Consider the following 17,698-nt stretch of genomic DNA (forward strand, 5'->3'; position numbering starts at 1 on the left):
CTTTTCGTCTTTTGATATTATCATGGTTACTGCTATGCAGTTGGACCAAAATAATCATTTTGAAGATACTCGAAGCACAACTTCAACTTTAGTCAGTGGAGAAAATAGAAATGAAGACGAAAGAAATAATACAAATCAAATTAGACATGGTTTTGACCAAAGAAACTTATGAAGAAGATATTATTCGCTTTTATATATTTTTCAGAAAAAAGACATGACACAAATGCTAATCCTGATCAACTTGTTCAAAATGCTTTAAAAGACTGGGTAATTTTAAATTTTTTTGAACATGTTGAGGCTTACTTGAACAGAATTAACTATTATGTATCATTTTATTCATTAGAGACTGAAAGAGAGAATAAAAACTGTATCAGGTTATATATAAATAGATGCATTTTTTTTTCCTTCATTTGGTCATGTATAACAGTTTCATTAATATCTATATATAGGCCTTTTAGTTGTTTGCCTTAATATCGGTACTGATCCACCAGATGTCGTCAAAACAAATCCTTGTGCAAAATTAGAATGTTGGATAGATCCTTTTCTACTTATTCCCCAAAAATCACTGGAAGCTATTGGAAAGAGTTTACATAATCAATATGAAACAATCAATGGACGTACACGATTTAAATTATCACTCGACCCCTCAGTAGAAGAAACAAAGAAAGTATGTTGTCAAATGCGACGAAATGCCAAAGAGGAACGTATCTTATTTCATTATAATGGTCATGGCGTCCAAAGCCTACCACCAGTGGCGAAATTTGGGTATTTAATAGAAACTATACACAGTATTATTCCAGTATCATTATTTGATTTGCAATCATGGTTAGGTTCACCTGTCATTTATGTCTGGGATTGTTCCGCTGCTGGTAATATCATTAACGCCTTTAATCGCTTTGCAGAACAAAGAGATATTGAGACTTTAAGGTTAGCGCAACACAACAACAACAACAACAACACAGCAGCAGCAGCAACAACAACAGCAACACAGCAACAACAGCACTCAAATAATCATGGAATAGTATCAGCAGCGCCTACACCATTACCGGTGCAGCAGGTATATTGGAAAGATAGTATTCAGCTTGCAGCTTGTGGTCCTAATGAGACATTACCTATGAACCCTGACCTACCTGCTGATGTATTTACAGCATGTTTAACAACACCTATTGAAATGTCATTAAGATGGGTTGTCATGAGGAATCCTTTATTAACTTCAAATATTACAATGGATATGGTACTACAATTACCAGGACGATCAACAGAGAGAACGTACACCATTAGGTGAACTTAATTGGATATTCACCGCTGTCACAGATACCATTGCTTGGTGTGTCCTACAAGACCAGCCAGAGCTTTTTAAACGACTCTTTCGACAAGATTTAACTGTAGCTTCTATGTTTAGAAATTATTTATTAGCAGAACGAATTATGCGATCTTACCAATGTACACCAATGTCGACACCTAAATTACCTGAAACACATGATCATCATCCATGTGGCAAGCTTGGGATTTAGCAGTTGACATGTGTCTTTTTCAATTACCCGCTTTGAAGGCAGCTGAAGCAGGTGGTCCTAGTTACGAATATCAATCCAGTACCTTTTTTTCAGAACAACTAACTGCCTTTGAAGTCTGGCTATCAGAGGGTGCTGTAAATCCCAAAATCCCTGAACAACTGCCCATTGTTCTACAAGTCTTGTTAAGTCAGTGCATAGATTACGTGCTTTAATCCTCTTGAGTCGTTTCTTGGACTTGGGTCCATGGCTGTAAATGCTGCTTTATCAGTGGGTATCTTCCCCTATGTGCTTAAACTCCTTCAAAGCCCTGCTGCAGAACTCAAACCAGTGTTAGTCTTTATTTGGGCACGTATCTTGGCTGTCGATCGATCATGTCAAAACGATCTCCTTAAAGATCATGGCTATGCCTATTTTATCAATATCTTAACACCTAACAACGCCATGCTCAGTATTCCTCACGTCTCTGAGCATCGTGCCATGAGTGCCTTTATTTTATCGGTATTTGTACTAATTTTAAAATGGGTCAACAGGCATGTCTAAGAGGTAACGTAATCAGTGCATGTCTAGCTCATGTGAACGATTCAGATCCACTCCTTCGTCAATGGATCTGTCTTTGTCTCGCTCAAGTCTGGAAGAATAACATAGAGGCCAAGACTGCTGCAATTTCTGAAAATGGTCATGAAAAATTATGCACACTTTTGAACGATCATGTGCCCGAGGTACGTGCCTCAGCTATGTATGCGCTAGGTACATTTTGGCAGATCCTAATAAAACAGAGCAAATCCTTAATATTGAACACCATATTGCAGTTTCAGCATTAACTGTCATGTCGGATGGATCTCCTATGGTTAGAAAGGAATTTGTAATTGCTCTTAGTCATATTGTAGATCAAGCAGGCACATCCAAGTTTTTGACAGCAGCAAGTCAAACAATTGAAGAAGAACAACGTTTGTTTGTAAATGAAGATCATGCACGCACCAAGAGCATGTTAAGAGGAGGACGTCAAGTGCCTGGCGCATTTGATGGTAATCACTTCTTTGGTAATAGTTCGTCTAGTAGTTATGATTCTGTTTATTCAGTGCTTTGGAAAGCTTTGTTGAATTTATCTGTCGATCCTCACCCTGACGTTGCTAAAGCGGCTTCGATTGTAGTGGATCACATAAATATGGCTTTGCTGAATACGCCTATGATTGGTGAATATGCTTCAAACCTTGCACGTGAAGCTATGATGGCGGCTCATCAGCAGCAACAACAGCAACAACAACAACAACAACAACAGCAGCAGCAGCAACAACATCAACAGGAAAATGCTATAAATGGTTTGGATCGATCTTATTCACTTCATTTAGGTGAGCATGACAAAGGCAATCATAAACGTCCTCCTAAATTAACACGATCTGTTTCATTTGCTTCGACATTACGAACTTTTTACAATTTTGGAAGCAATCAACATGAATCACCGACGAGCCTAACAGAACAATCAGCGAAAAATAGTCATCTAACTTCGAAACATGAAGTGAATCATGTAGAAGAAACAAGCCATACATTACCTCTTACATCTACTTTCTATGATTGGAGCTGTGAATACTTCACGGAACCACAGATGAGAGTAGCAGAAGCTGATGAACCAGGAAGTGTTATCTATACCCAACGTAAATGGCGACGAAGCCGGAATGAAAAAATTTTACAAGAATCAAGCATGATGACAAAGAACCTATCAGGACGTTGCTGGGAGGAACAGGTGAATACGATGTATAATGATACAGAGGCCAGTCTACTGTTATTACATCAATTTGAACCCCATTTAGTAGCTGCTGATCACCTAAATTGTTTAGTAGTTTGGGATTGGAAACAAGGAACGCCACTGAGTGTGATTGATAACCATAATCCATCTCAAAGTCGCATTACAGATCTAAAGTTTATTAATGAAGAGGATGAGGCTATATGATGGTAGGATCTGATGATGGTGTTATTCGTATCTATAAGAATTATGATGGTAGTGGAGAAACAAGAGCAAGCTATCTTAGTAAGCTCCTGGCGTCCTCTGAAAGATATGGAAAAGAGCAGTGCAAGACAAAGTGGACTAGTGACAGACTGGCATCAATCAAGAGGTTTATTATTTACGGGCGGAGATGGCACGTAAAATTAAAGTCTGGGATGTACATCAAGAATTACCGGTCATGGTATATAAAGATGCTATACAAATATTTATATATTCATATTCATATTCATATTCACACACACACATATATATATATGTATATGTATATGTATATGTTATGTATTATTTTCATGTAGGATATCTTTACACAATCGGAAGGGTGTGTGACAAGTATTACAGGCGATCAAGTGAATAGTAATATTATCATTGCAGGTTTTGGAGATGGATCTATTGGTGTTTATGATCGACGTCTAAGCTCAGATCAAGCGTAAGTAATTGATAGATGAATAGATAGATAACCATCTATACGATGTTTTGGTATTTAACGTTAGATAAATGATTAGACTTGTAAAGAAATGGAATGAACACAAAGCTTGGGTGACAGGTATACATTTACAAAGAGAAGGTAATCGGGAACTAGTTTCCGGTGGATTTGAAGGAGAAATTAAGATATGGGATATTCGTGAATCACGGTCAATAAAAACCTTTGAAGCGCATACACATCATGAGATGACAGCATTGGCAGTTCATGATCATGCTAACATTGTTGCAAGGTAATGGTATATGATAATATATAAAAAAAACCCCGATGTATTGAAATTTAATTATTATTATGGCAGTGCTGGTGATGATCAAGTTGTCAAGCTATGGAATATGAATGGAAATCGTTTATCAACACTACATCCATCCTCCAGATTCCTAGGACAAAAGTCTTCTTTTACTCGTACTTTAGCCTTCCATCCTAATTTAATGCTCATGGCTGCCAGTGGAAATGACGGTTATATAACTGTAAGTAGTTGTAGTTTTACCTGTAACATAGGAATTTGTTTCTAATTTATTTATTTTAGTTGTATGGAATACATTAAATATGCATAACGTTACATTTATTTAGATTGTTATATCATCAGCCTTTATACACACGATTTAAAATAAAAGCTTATGAATATAATGAATTTACATAGAGAACTCAACTTTATATCTAGATGACTTGCATTTGCTTCATTTACTTGTAACAATTTATAAACCTTCTTTAGAAGAAATTTGAATAAAAAAAAAGGGATACATTTCATCATCTTAAGGAACTAAACATGAAACATATTGTAATAATATACACATATTGATATGCATATAAATTACTCGTATTTAATAAGGATAGTTAAAAATACAAAAAATTTATTATTTTATACAAATAGTGAATAGTAATATCGAAAATTATATACACGCATATCACAAAAGATATTATACTAGATTGACAGTTATTTTAATAACGTAAAGACGATTAAAGTTATACGGTAATTTATGGTTTATCTGCTACTACTGCTGCTGCTGACCTTTTCAGTAAGGACGATGAAGTTGGAATTGGAGTCGTTGCGGTCATTGATATTTCTTCTTCTTTAAAATCGTGTCGTTGCATATCGCTACCCATCACTGACCTTAAACTAGCTTCTTTCACTGCCTTATTACGTTCAACCAAGTAATCTGAATAAGTCTTCCATAACTTTTTAGGAAATAAAATCACTCTTTTCACTCGTTTTAAAACATAAATTATGATCCAAATTAACAATGCAAAGCCTAAATGAAAAATAAAGTTAAAATATAAAATGCATATGTTAGTAGTAGTCTTTTACATGTAAGCAAGTAGGATAGTAATGCATATCCAGTTTCCAACCATGGGTTCTTGGCTCTCTTGGATAATATGGATTCGATATCCACTTCTAATTTCTTAAGCTTTAAGAAAATATATGTATATAAATGTTACTGCTTTGTTCTAAACAACAATATAAATATATAAAAGTTCAATATTTTTTTTCTTTACTGCAGAGTAATGGGATTCAGGAATATCCTTTATATAAAACTCCATTCGATTCTTAAAATCATCCATTTCTAACTGAACATCATTTACCAAGTCTTCTGTGTTTTTTAGAGATACTTTGAATTCATCTAAATCACCTTCAAGTGATCGAATAACTTGTCGTATTTCATCCAATCTATCATCAAAAGGATCGCATGTCTTGATAATAATATCAGTTGGATTTATATACATAGAATGACGGTGGTGATCGCTGCTGTATCGGTTACTGGATTCCTTATGTCGAAGTGTATTCTCGTTAGGACGAAGAATGATACCTGATGATGATGATGATTGATGACTAGATATAGAAGACGATGATGATAATAATGAATCAGAATCGTCATGATACTCAGGTACAATGGGGTGTATAATAGAATTAAGCCCAAATGAAGGATGAGAAGAAATTCGGGGTAATGTAGGACGTAACAAGCTATCATTCTCATTAGTTGTAGTGTTTTTTAAATGGAGTCGATCAAATAATTTTAATGATTCTAAGCTATTTATATGATCTTGTAAGAATTGCTACAGTAAAAAAAAAAAAAAAAAAAAAAAAAAAAGGAGCATAAGTTTTTTTTTTTTTTTGAAAGGATAAAGTACTTTACAGTTGAATCCTTTTTAAATATTTCCAAGTGATCTAATCTATTTTCAACATTCCTCAGGACTTCATTAAATTCTTCTTGTTCATCACTATAAAGTGTATTAATAAATAAAATCCCTCTTTTGTATTTCACACTCTGTCTATTACATATCAAACTCGTTTGCTTCAGTTATAATAGTGTCCTCATTAATAACATGAGTGTCGATTTTATTATTTTGACTAGATTTTGTGATATTCCCAAACAATGATACACGCAAATCAAGTAAAGGTCCGTTATCTAATAGATCATTGCTTGTAAGTTGAATTAACTTTGTAAATTCTACATTATCTGATCTTGTAGTTCTAATAATAGCTTTTTCGTTTTTTTTTCTGTAAGGAATACCGTAAATATCAAGTTTTATATACTAATTTACCTATATCTCGAATAGGATTGGATTCAAAATCAATTTCCTCGTCTCCTCCAATGAAATCTTGATAATCTACTGTTTCAATTGGTGGAATAACGCCTTCTTCATTATCATAATTTGTCTGCTCTTTAAAGTTGACCTTCATTCTCTTCCTTTCCATTTTCCCCTTTTTGTCGTATATATCAACTAAATTTTTTAACTCTGAAGGTAATGAAAAAAAGTCGAACATAAACACTTCTTCTTCTTCTTCTGATAAATAGTTCGGTTCTTGCCTTTCCTCTTTCAACTCATTCATATCAGTTTGTGGTTTCCAAGTTGATTTTAATTCTTCTCCTTCAATTAATGGCTGTTGAACACTACCAAATGAATGTCTTCTCTGTTTGACTCATCTTTATCTTTAACTTGTCCTACAAGTGATATATTCTTTTTCTTTAGCAAAATATCAGATGAGGGAGTAATGTTAACTGAATGAATACGTAAAAGGCCTGTCGATGATGATGAATGATGATTAAATAAAAATAGTTCAGAATGGTCTGTACGAGGATTCTTTTGATAAAATTCATCTGCTATTAATGCAGCTTCGGACTTTTTGTTATTCTCTTCGATTTCGTTAACAGCTACAGGTAGCCGAGAACGTCTTTTATCATGTTCTATTGGATTAGTTTGATCATTTGATTTACAAATATTAGAAGCCGCATGATTTGATGTTATCATATTATCAACGTTTTCTAAAAAAAATAAGTAAAAAAATAAAAAATAACCGTTTAGTTTTGTATCTGTAAGATTATGTATAATTTTGTATTTACTTGTATCTTTTGGTTTTTTGGTCTGAAGAGAATGAAGATTATGACGTTGATGACGTTTAGTTTTGGATTTTGATGTTGACTTGGAAGCTGGGTTTGTCAATTCAGGTAATCTTACTGTCATTTCTGTAAGTTTAAGAATATCCTCATCTGAGACAGTGCCCAAAACATCTAATATTTTCTTCACATGTTAAATAAAATTGTATTGTTTGAATGTTTTGAATTACCTTTTTGAGACATCTCAGAAGATAATAGTATATTAGATTTAGACATTGTTGGTTTATTTGAAGCATGTGCTGGATTCACCTGGACGTTAGATGATTCTAACCAACCTCGGGTATTACTGCTAAAGTCGTTTGCTTTAAAAGATAACGTTTCACCATTAGAAGAGTTATGGGTATATTGCTTTATTGCTAAAGCCTGGTTGCTGCTGGTTTTTTTGACTTGTTCTAAATCTTGAGTATTCGTCTTTCCTGCTTTCATCGTCATTGTGCATTTACAGAATATGGAAAAATAAAATAAAATAAAATAAAAGAGCAGTGATTAATAAATTTTTATTCCTATTTTTTAGATGACGATCTGTTGCATTTTTTTTTTTTTTTTTTTTTTTTTTTTTTAGATATTCCGCTCGGAAATAGATTATCCTTTTTATAAAACAAAATGGTAAGTTTATTTATTTATTTATTTATTTATTTTTGTTGTTGTTATTGTCAAATAGATTAGCTTTCTCCAAATGCCGACTGTTAGAAAAAGAAAGTTTAAAAAGACCTCATCCGAAACATTCATAAATCGTAATCGTGGCCGAGAACTTCCAGAGGACATTATGGCCGATGCTGCTAATACTATCTTCATACCTCCTTCAGAAACAAAATTTTATCGTCGAAAACGCTTTAACTTTATCATCGGTCTTTCGTTAGGGCTATTATTAGCTATGTTTGCTGCTACTACAACTCCTGCCGTGGAACAAACACAGAATCTCTTGACTAGTGTTCAAGACTATCTGATGCTTCAATTGGCTGACATAGATTTAGCTAATTTACTGCCACAATCAGAGTTAGTGGACGAATTTTTAAGTAACTTTACTCAGATAATTAAACCAATTCCAGCTACAGAAATTTCATTTATGCCAGCCCTTGAATATAAGTAAGTTATAACGAAATAAAGTTCTATATGTATAAAAAGCAATAGATTTTTATGCATATAAATATTTATATTCATATGAATATGTATGTGTGAATATATTAAATTTTTTATCTCGTTTTGTTATAGGGATGAACTTAACTTAAAACCACATTTTCCAGTTGTCATGATACCTGGTATTATTTCCACTGGTTTAGAAAGCTGGTCAACTGATAAAGTATCAAGGAAATATTTCCGAAAAAGAATGTGGGGTTCTATGTGTAAGTCTCCATGGTAATGGATAATAATTACTTGTATTAATAATCAACTTTTTTTTTGTGTATGTGTGTCTTATTTTTAGCAATGGTAAGATCTGTATTATTAGATAAAGAAGATTGGACGAATAATATAATGCTAGATCCAGTTACTGGTCTTGATCCACCTCATCGAAAAATTCGTGCAGTTCAAGGTGTTGAAGCTGCCGATTATTTTATTACAGGCTATTGGGTTTGGGCCAAAATTATTGAAAACCTGGCTACTATTGGCTATGATACTAACACTATGCATTTTGCATCTTACGACTGGCGTCTAGCCTTTGGTAATCTTGAGGTCCGTGATTATTACTTTTCACAACTCAAAGCTAAAATCGAATTATCAAAACAATTTACAGGGCTCGGATCTGTCATTATCACACATTCTATGGGTAAAAAAAAATACAATAGTTATATATGTATATAGGTTTATTACCGATTTATTTACTCTTTTTTTTTTGTTATAGGTGGGAGTATGTTTCCTTATTTTTTAAAATGGGTTGAAAGCGATCAAGGTGGAAAAGGGGGTCCAAATTGGGTGAATGACCATATTGAGTCCTTTGTTAATATCGCAGGCCCCCTGATGGGTGTTCCTAAAGCGGTTACTTCTCTTCTATCAGGTGAGACTCATGATACAATGGCATTAGGTAGCTTTGGAGCCTATATCCTCGAGAAATTCTTTTCTCGACGGGAAAGAGCAAAACTGATGCGTTCTTGGATGGAGGTTCATCTATGTTGCCTAAAGGTGGAACGACTATATGGGGGAACTCTACTTCTGCACCCGATGATCAAATTGATGAAAAATACGAATCATTTGGTAACATGATCTCCTTCGTTCCACGTCCAGAAGGCATAAACGAAAACACGACTGATACTCCTGACAGTGACGATGACGAGAGCATCCTTTATTACGAAATTATACTGTAGACGGTTCAATTAACTTACTACTGAAGAATACAGATGCCAACTTTAAAAAGCAATTATATGCTAACTATTCATTTGGTATTACAACGGATGAAGCACAGCTGTTGGAAAATGATGAGGATCCGAGAAAATGGTCAAATCCATTAGAGACAAGATTGCCGATAGCACCTAACATGAAAATTTTTGTTTATACGGTGTTGGTATACCTACTGAACGTAGCTATTATTATGCAGTAGCGGATGAATCAGTTGAAGAAGATTGTTTGCATCACAACTCGACTGTAAATGGATGCTCTCATGAAGAAAAATTTGAACATAATATAACAAATGCTTTTGAAAATAGGGCGGATGATTCACTTCCTATAAAAGCTGTACCCACAGAGTTGAAAACACCTAGATTGGTATATAATATTTACCAAATATAAAGACGTATATACTAATATACATGTGTGTATTTTAATCTATAGTACATTGATGCTAGTGTAAGTGATCCTGTTCAGCGAATCGAAACTGGTATTCGTTTTTCTGATGGGTAAAGTATACAGAAAAAAAATATGTATTCAATATAATTAAAACAAGCATCGTATATTATTATAGCGATGGTACTGTTCCTTTGTTATCATTGGGCTACATGTGCGCTCCTTCTGGAGGTTGGACAAAACATGCAAACCTTTATAACCCAGGCCGTAGTCCAGTTGTTCTTCGTGAATATGACAATAAAATAAGTCCTAGTAAACTTGATGTTCGTGGAGGATATAAGTCTGGTAATCATGTTGATATATTAGGAAATTGGGAAATGACAGTAAAGTATATTAGCCATAGTATATTATATATTTAGTGTGCTTATATTTTTTTTAGTTGGATATATTGCAAATTGTGTCTGGTTCTGGAGCCAATATTACTCAAAGGATTTATTCTTCTATTGAAGAATACGCAAAAAAGATACAACTACCTTCTTCCTCAGCATAAAAACAATTTTTTATTTTCGCATTTATACATGTATATCAAGCATAATTCAAAGTAAATTTGTAATCTTTAATGTTCATAAAAAAAAACAAAAATTGCATTCTATATTGTTAATCTCTAATCAAAATAATAATACGCTTTATTTTTATCTTTATTTTGATCTACTTCCTTTTATTTGTACATAATACATTTACATAAAATCTAATTTCAGCGTTATCATTACTTTAGAAAAACTTTGTTTAGGCTTTATTATTATTATTATTATTTCTACTAATCAAGTTTCAGCATTCTGTAATATTAAATTCAGAAGGTCGTATGCTTTTGATAAGTAGAATTTATTTGTTATATTCTCCTTGTTTATCAACAATGTTGGGTCTAACGAGAGGGGAGGTTACCCATTTGAATAAATAGAGCCATTATCGTCAAATTCATGTATTCCAAATTAAGATAAAAAAGTTAAAGTTACCAGTTCATTAAATAAAAAATTACTCAAGATACTTGTATACATTTGAATGTAATAAGATGCACAAGTAACATTACTTTTAATGGCAATAGTTGAATGTAGAACTTTTAAGGATAATAGTCATATTTAGATAATACTGCTAATAGACATAAAATAGCAGTCTGGGAGGTTCATGATTGATTATAACAAAAGATGAAATGAAAAAAAAAAGGAAAGAAATATACTTGTATAGAGATAGCTTAAATTATGGGCTAGCTTTGTAGGAAGTAGAAAACATGATCTTGAATCATCAAGTATAATGGCTTTGTTTACTAGCTTGTAATGTTATAAGACTTTTCGTCAAGAATAAGTTTATTAGGTTAATGAAAACAAAGATAAGGGAGAGAAGCAACAAATAAAGCCTATCAACAGCAGTTAAATAGTGTGTACTATACATAAATCCAAAAAAAAGGGATATTTTATTAAACAAAAGGCTGTATTATGATACTGTAGTAGGTAAGGCTGCATACACAAATTATTTACAAAATTATATGCATATTCTATAGGTAATTCTTGAGCCAATAGAACATTAAAGTCTCAAAATGCTCATTAACATTTGCATGTCGAAGCCCATGCTTTTCTGACGGATACACTTGCAAATAATGTGGCTTTTGAAGCTTCACTAATGCTTCTACCAAAACCTTTGTATTTTTAAAATGAACGTTTTCATCAATTAGTCCGTGGACAATCAGCAATCTATGTTCACTAAAGGTAAATAAAATAAAATTAGAAAAAAGAAGAAATCTCTTTATATATTGTACACTAATATACCTGTTGGGAAATTTTTCAACATAATTCATAATATTACTCTTTTCATAAGCAAATTTATTCTCTTCTGGAAACCCCATATAACGTTCCGTGTACGCTGCATCGTAGAGCTCCCAATCCGTCACTGGAGCACCTGCAATAGCCATTTTAAAAATATCCGAGTATTGTGCTATTGCCATCAAACTCAAATAGCCACCATAAGACCATCCAGTCACAGCTAATCGATTCAAGTCAATGACTGGTCTTTTTTTTCACCTGGAATAGCACCAAATTGAGTGTTATGCAAGAAATGTAACCCTTCTAGTTGATCCTTTAGTTCAACTATACCTAAACGGTGACGAATATGGGCTTCAAACTCCAAACCACGATCACTCGATCCTCGACTATCAATAATGACAACTGCAAAATCAAAATAGACAGATAATAGATAGCGTATCATACGTGGAAAACGAAATTCATTCACCACTAGTTGAGTTTTCGGCCCACCATATATATGTAATAAAGTTGGATAACTTTGTCCTGGCTGATAACATTTTGGTTTATATAGACACCCAAATAATTTTACTCCTACATACAAACAACGAAAATTTATATAGTTCTGACCTTTCAAGTTTTGTATTATTATTTATTTTATATAAATATATACCATCTGAGGTTGTAAATGAAAATATTTCTCCATTAGGCTCTACACTTTTATAATCCGATTCTACTTGTTGGTATTCATTAGCCATGTTAGTCCCTTGTGACATGGAAGGTGGAGGTGAAGGTGGAGTCTCACATTTGCTACTTATTGCAGCAGGCATTAATAAAGCAGCATACCTCTTTTCTACTTGTTGCTCGTGATGTAATTGATGAACTATAATAACTTGTGGATCATGTATTGTTGAGAAGCAATCTACAAAATAATCTGGAGAATTCATTGTTACTGTATGACTAAAACCTAACTGAGTTAATAGAATAGGTTGACCTTTGACTTTACTATCATAAGATAATTTATAAAAGTGAGATTCAAGTGGTGTATGCATTTTGGCTTGAAAGTAAACTAAAGCCCTAGATTCATCTACAAATAGAGGTCGATCTAAACAACACCATTCTCCGCTAGTTAATTGAGTTATTTTCGATTTTTGGTCTTGCCTTGATTTCTCCACAAGATACAAGTGTCGATAGCCATTGTCTTTCTCTGAACTCCAAATAAAACAAACCTGTTCTACTGTCGACTGTTTCATAAAGTAGTATGCATCGCTTATATTAACCCAATAAGGATTTGCTTCTTCCCATAATATTTCTATTTCATCCGTTACCTTAGCATCAATGTTAGTGACTGTAAATAATGCTAATGGTATTTTAATGACTGCAGTATGTGTTTGATCTCTTGAAAGTAACTGTAACCAAACACTTGAAAGGATAATTAAGTATACACAAAATAGAGCTTCTATACTTCTTTTACCTTTGTCCATCTGGCAACCAATCAAATCGAACAATGTACTCCATCCAAGCAAATTTAGCTTTAATATGATTTGCACCCCATAATTGTTTAATCACCTTATTCTTGATAGCAAGATCACCATATTGATTTACGACACAATCATCTAACTCAAATTCAACAACTTTTATATTACTTTTGCGTTGTCTTTACCAGCACGAGGGTATCGAATCATTGAACTTGTTCCGCTATGACTATTATTATTATGCGGTATCCAGATCTCTTCTACATCTAATTCCGAAGTTTCTAAATACAGAATCCTTTCTTGTCCTTGATGATCATTACGTGAAGGAGCCCATTGATAGCCTGATAATCGATGAAACTCTTCCTAACAGAATATACATGTATTTATATAAATATATGAGAGTCAGTTTGCATGTTATTCTAAAACAAAAAAAAATTATTTCCTAAACCTGCATCATGTATTCTGTTACACCACATTTTAGTGTAGGGTCTATAGCATTGTCTGTACTAAATGTAAGTTGTATTTCATGGCCATCAAAATCCATAACCCATATATCTCCTTCCTTTATGAAAGCAATCAGGTTATTACAACAACCTCCTAATTTTGGATCTAGGCGTGTTGATGTCGAGTTTTCTTCAACATGATGTTGTTGTGTAGAATTACCATGTGATTGAGACAATTGAGACTTATTAAGACTTTTATTTTTATTATACACGGATATATTTTGTGGTATTAATTTTGGTAACTAATTAAAAAAAGAAATGGATATTATGTTATAACGCATGCAGATTTCACTTCATTACCTTTCCTATTTTGGCAACAAATATGTCATCACGAAAAGTAAACAAGATGACATCTTCCTTAATTTCGAATTGAGTCATCCCTTGTATTTGCAATAGTTGATAAAAATAAGATGTGTCATCATTTTCTTTCTTGAAAAGCGAAGTATATTCTTTGAATATTAAAGATCTGTCTAATAAAGGAAGTTTATTTACTAACTTTAGGTATTCTTTTGTATTATTGTTTTTATTAGAGAAAATTGAATTTAAGGTTGACTCATCAATTGTTAACTGATCAACTAGAAAAAAATAAAATAAGAATTAAAGTGAGAACTTCATTTGACTTGTGAGTTATTTATATACTTTGGTCAAGATTAATTTCATATAAAAATAAATTTCGAGTGGGGCATAAATCAATGGTTGGATAACAGGTATTTGATAGAAAATATAATGTGTTATTATGTATAACAAAGTCCTTTACAGTGGCTAATACTTGTATAGGGTAAAGGCTTTGTAAATTATTTCGAAACTGTCTAACTTGATTTCTAATTTGCTCCCAAGAATGTTTCATTATTATTAAAGCGAAAAAAATAAAAAGACTTATTTATGCGTATTTCCCAATTAGTTATTAAACCACGGAAAATGAAACTTTTTTTTTTTTTTTTACTACCCCACTAAGAAGTGATAAATTAAGGAACAATTTTTTTTTTTTTTGTATAAATATAAAAAAAAAACTATAATATTTTTATGTTTATATTATACATGTATTTTATGTAAATTTTATTTTATGGATCGATTACAAACATTTTCTAGCCAATTCAATCCACAAATTTATGAAAGCAGCAATGTTCCTCCGTCTACAGATAAACTATTCTCATTCAGCGGCTTTCAAGCGGGCTTAATGACTAACAATGTCCAGCAATCTTCCTCTTCGCAGCAAAATCACTTTCCACCTCATCATCCCTTAGTATCTTCTCAGATTCAGCATCCATTCACATTACCACAGTCATCACAGTTTCAATCGTTATTTAGTAGCAGTAATATAATGGATACCATGTCGAACAATATGGATAATAATAATGGCAGATATGCGGGCATTTATACAAATACAGGGTTTGACATGTTATCCATCTTATCCCGAGTGGTTAATAGGTAGATTAATATATATACATGTGTATACGTATATGTATGTGTATATAATGTTTTTTTTTATAATATGTGCTGTTCTTATTCATTTTTTTTTATTTTAGATCAAATCCTCAAATTTATTTAGGGCCTATTGACCTATCATGTTCCTTTGTAGTAGTTGATGCAAAACAGTATGATTTTCCCCTAGTTTACTCTTCTCCAATGTTTGAACGATTGACAGGGTATGCAAGTCATGAAGTAATTGGTCAAAACTGTCGATTTCTTCAGGCACCAGATGGACAAGTAGCTATTGGATCAAGAAGGAAATATACAGATAATACCACAATTTATCATATCAAAACACATATGATACAGGGAAAAGAGTCACAATGTAGTATTATTAATTATAGAAAGACAGGACAGGTAAGAATAACTGCAGACCACACATACACATCAAAAAAAAAGAGGAAAATTTTTCATGTATAATTTGTTTTTATACATGTAGCCATTTGTCAACTTACTAACAGTAATACCAATCACTGCTTTTGATTCTTCGGATGAGATTGATTATTTTGTGGGACTACAAGTTGATTTAGTAGAACAACCAAATGCTATATTTCAAAGCATGAAAGGTCAATTTGTGAAAAAATTATATTTTACATGTATAATAATCATTATTTTAATTAGACGGCACATACATCGTCAATTACAGAAATTCAACTATTCCACCAAGTATTTTTAACTGTAAATAATAATCATTAAAAATAAGAGAGAAAAAAAAATTACTGAACTATTTTTTTTTTTGTTTTTTTTTTTTTTTAAAAAAAAAAAAAATAGATTGTCCTGATAAAAATAATACTGATAATATTGAAATTGAAGAATGGTATCGGCCAAACACCGATCAAAATCGTTTAACACCCCAACTTCTTTGCAATACCACTCAGCAAAATACAATATCAAGCAATATGGTAAACAGTGATATACCATCTTTCAATACTCAAAATAATCAATCACATGTTATAACCCCTAGTAAAGATTTAATAGAGTCTCCTATAATAGATATTGAGACACTTATCAAAGAAGCAAGTACAGGTGAGGGCAAATATCGAAAATATTGGCATGAATTACTCTTAGAAGAAGCCCCTGACTTTGTACATGTCTTAACTATAAAGGGTGTCTTTTTATTTTGTTCTGAATCCACAAAGGCTCTTCTTGAATATGACCCTTCAGAACTTGTTGGGAAATCCCTTAAATCTGTCTGTCATCCATCCGATATCACAACTGTCATGCGAGAACTTAAACAAGCCTCAACATCACAGCCGTCTACTCCCATTGTTAATCTTATTTATCGTATCCGACGCAAACATTCAGGTTATATTTGGTTCGAATGCTATGGAAAGCTGTGTAATGAAGACGGTAAAGGACGTAAATATGTTGTGATTTCAGGTCGTGAAAGACCTGTTTATCGATTATCACGTGCTGCTCTAGCATTAGGTAATAAAACACACAATCAGCAGCAAGGTGCGCATGATGGCACTGAAGATCATGAGTTTTGGGGTAAATTAAGTTTAGATGGCCTATTATTGTATATTAGTTGGACAAGTGCAAATATTTTGGATCACCACCTCAGGAGACAATTGGAATGTCACTTTATCAGTTGATGCGAAGTAATCGTACACAGATTTAACAAGAGCCTTGGCAGAGGTGAAGGAGGGTAAGATTGTCTATTTGAAACACGCGCTGTTGAATAATGAAGGCATGGAAGTTATGGTAGCTACCACATTTTATCCAGATGGGTTTACTAGTATAAATTCTGCTGCACAACCCACTTTTGTTTTAATGCAGACCAAAGCTATAGATTATGAAACAGCTTTGATGGATGATAAACCTGTCTTTATATCTTTGGATCCTGATATAAAAAAGAAAGGGAAAGCGGATGACAGAGAAGATCAACGCTCAAGTAGAGAGATCGAAGAGTTAGAGGTTTATAGAGATGCAAGCTGGCAATATGAACTGCATCAATTAAGGATTAGCAATAATAAGCTACGAGAGGAATTAAGCAGCTTGCTTCAAAAAAATGAGAAGGTGGAATCCATAAAAATAGAGTTTATTTTTCGATGTATGTAAACTCATTTATTTTTTTTTTATTCTTTCATTTTTTTTTTGTTTTTTTTTCTTAGGAAGGAAATGAAGAAATAGCTACATGTCATACATGTTTCCGTAGATTACCTGGCTTATCTGATGTAGCAGAATGTTCGCCAGATAAAATTTTATTATGTAATATTTGCTCACTCCGTGAGGCTTCTACAGCCTAAATTTATGTACAGAATTGCTTATTTTTAACAATTGCACAATAACCATTAAACTAAAGAATTTTATAATTTTATTTTATTTTTTTAAACAAAAAAAAAAAAAAGAG

The 17,698-nt window shown here is 32.8% G+C and overlaps 7 protein-coding genes across 7 annotated transcripts; 3 read left to right on the forward strand and 4 right to left on the reverse strand.

Moving 5' to 3' along the window:
* Nucleotides 1-22: 22 nt before the first annotated feature.
* On the forward strand, nucleotides 23-4,603 carry BX663DRAFT_533011 (raptor N-terminal caspase like domain-containing protein; the record flags this gene model as incomplete). Its single annotated transcript, XM_051530496.1, has 16 exons — nucleotides 23-149; nucleotides 206-267; nucleotides 344-374; nucleotides 450-1,234; nucleotides 1,263-1,453; nucleotides 1,553-1,592; nucleotides 1,629-1,643; nucleotides 1,713-2,012; nucleotides 2,045-2,261; nucleotides 2,291-3,431; nucleotides 3,501-3,625; nucleotides 3,666-3,697; nucleotides 3,813-3,943; nucleotides 4,020-4,229; nucleotides 4,296-4,464; nucleotides 4,568-4,603. The coding sequence occupies 16 exons, from the start codon at nucleotides 23-25 to the stop codon at nucleotides 4,601-4,603; spliced, it is 3,612 nt and encodes a 1,203-aa protein (XP_051379134.1).
* A 220-nt stretch (nucleotides 4,604-4,823) lies between these two features.
* BX663DRAFT_522467 (uncharacterized protein) lies at nucleotides 4,824-7,921 on the reverse strand. Its single transcript, XM_051529387.1, has 9 exons — nucleotides 7,563-7,921; nucleotides 7,339-7,506; nucleotides 6,935-7,260; nucleotides 6,539-6,908; nucleotides 6,273-6,477; nucleotides 6,130-6,214; nucleotides 5,492-6,049; nucleotides 5,304-5,403; nucleotides 4,824-5,247 (listed from the first exon to the last, which is right to left on the reverse strand). The coding sequence occupies exons 1-9, from the start codon at nucleotides 7,822-7,824 to the stop codon at nucleotides 4,973-4,975; spliced, it is 2,349 nt and encodes a 782-aa protein (XP_051379135.1). The 5' UTR covers nucleotides 7,825-7,921; the 3' UTR covers nucleotides 4,824-4,972.
* Nucleotides 7,922-8,068: 147 nt separating this feature from the next.
* Nucleotides 8,069-10,657, forward strand: BX663DRAFT_555248 (Lecithin:cholesterol acyltransferase-domain-containing protein; the record flags this gene model as incomplete). Its single annotated transcript, XM_051531602.1, has 10 exons — nucleotides 8,069-8,478; nucleotides 8,605-8,735; nucleotides 8,816-9,157; nucleotides 9,233-9,412; nucleotides 9,490-9,648; nucleotides 9,726-9,822; nucleotides 9,909-10,089; nucleotides 10,156-10,220; nucleotides 10,286-10,490; nucleotides 10,547-10,657. 10 exons carry the CDS (start codon nucleotides 8,069-8,071, stop codon nucleotides 10,655-10,657), a joined length of 1,881 nt encoding a protein of 626 aa, XP_051379136.1.
* Nucleotides 10,658-11,656: 999 nt separating this feature from the next.
* On the reverse strand, nucleotides 11,657-12,363 carry BX663DRAFT_533013 (Alpha/Beta hydrolase protein; the record flags this gene model as incomplete). The annotated part of the gene is made up of 3 exons (XM_051530497.1): nucleotides 11,657-11,861; nucleotides 11,928-12,162; nucleotides 12,192-12,363. The coding sequence occupies 3 exons, from the start codon at nucleotides 12,361-12,363 to the stop codon at nucleotides 11,657-11,659; spliced, it is 612 nt and encodes a 203-aa protein (XP_051379137.1).
* Nucleotides 12,284-13,604, reverse strand: BX663DRAFT_222054 (dipeptidyl peptidase IV N-terminal region-domain-containing protein). The gene has a single exon (XM_051521792.1). The coding sequence runs from the start codon at nucleotides 13,379-13,381 to the stop codon at nucleotides 12,464-12,466; it is 918 nt and encodes a 305-aa protein (XP_051379138.1). The 5' UTR covers nucleotides 13,382-13,604; the 3' UTR covers nucleotides 12,284-12,463.
* Nucleotides 13,605-14,089: 485 nt separating this feature from the next.
* Nucleotides 14,090-14,768, reverse strand: BX663DRAFT_222052 (uncharacterized protein). Its single transcript, XM_051521791.1, has 2 exons — nucleotides 14,515-14,768; nucleotides 14,090-14,450 (listed from the first exon to the last, which is right to left on the reverse strand). The coding sequence occupies exons 1-2, from the start codon at nucleotides 14,720-14,722 to the stop codon at nucleotides 14,164-14,166; spliced, it is 495 nt and encodes a 164-aa protein (XP_051379139.1). The 5' UTR covers nucleotides 14,723-14,768; the 3' UTR covers nucleotides 14,090-14,163.
* Nucleotides 14,769-14,856: 88 nt separating this feature from the next.
* Nucleotides 14,857-17,665, forward strand: BX663DRAFT_522494 (uncharacterized protein). Its single transcript, XM_051529388.1, has 7 exons — nucleotides 14,857-15,303; nucleotides 15,402-15,702; nucleotides 15,785-15,911; nucleotides 15,967-16,023; nucleotides 16,117-16,881; nucleotides 16,961-17,364; nucleotides 17,460-17,665. The coding sequence occupies exons 1-7, from the start codon at nucleotides 14,939-14,941 to the stop codon at nucleotides 17,592-17,594; spliced, it is 2,154 nt and encodes a 717-aa protein (XP_051379140.1). The 5' UTR covers nucleotides 14,857-14,938; the 3' UTR covers nucleotides 17,595-17,665.
* Nucleotides 17,666-17,698: the final 33 nt, after the last annotated feature.

The sequence above is a fragment of the Cokeromyces recurvatus genome (assembly GCF_025118155.1).
Source record: "Cokeromyces recurvatus strain NRRL 2243 chromosome Unknown BX663scaffold_33, whole genome shotgun sequence".
NCBI lineage: Eukaryota > Fungi > Mucoromycota > Mucoromycetes > Mucorales > Mucoraceae > Cokeromyces > Cokeromyces recurvatus.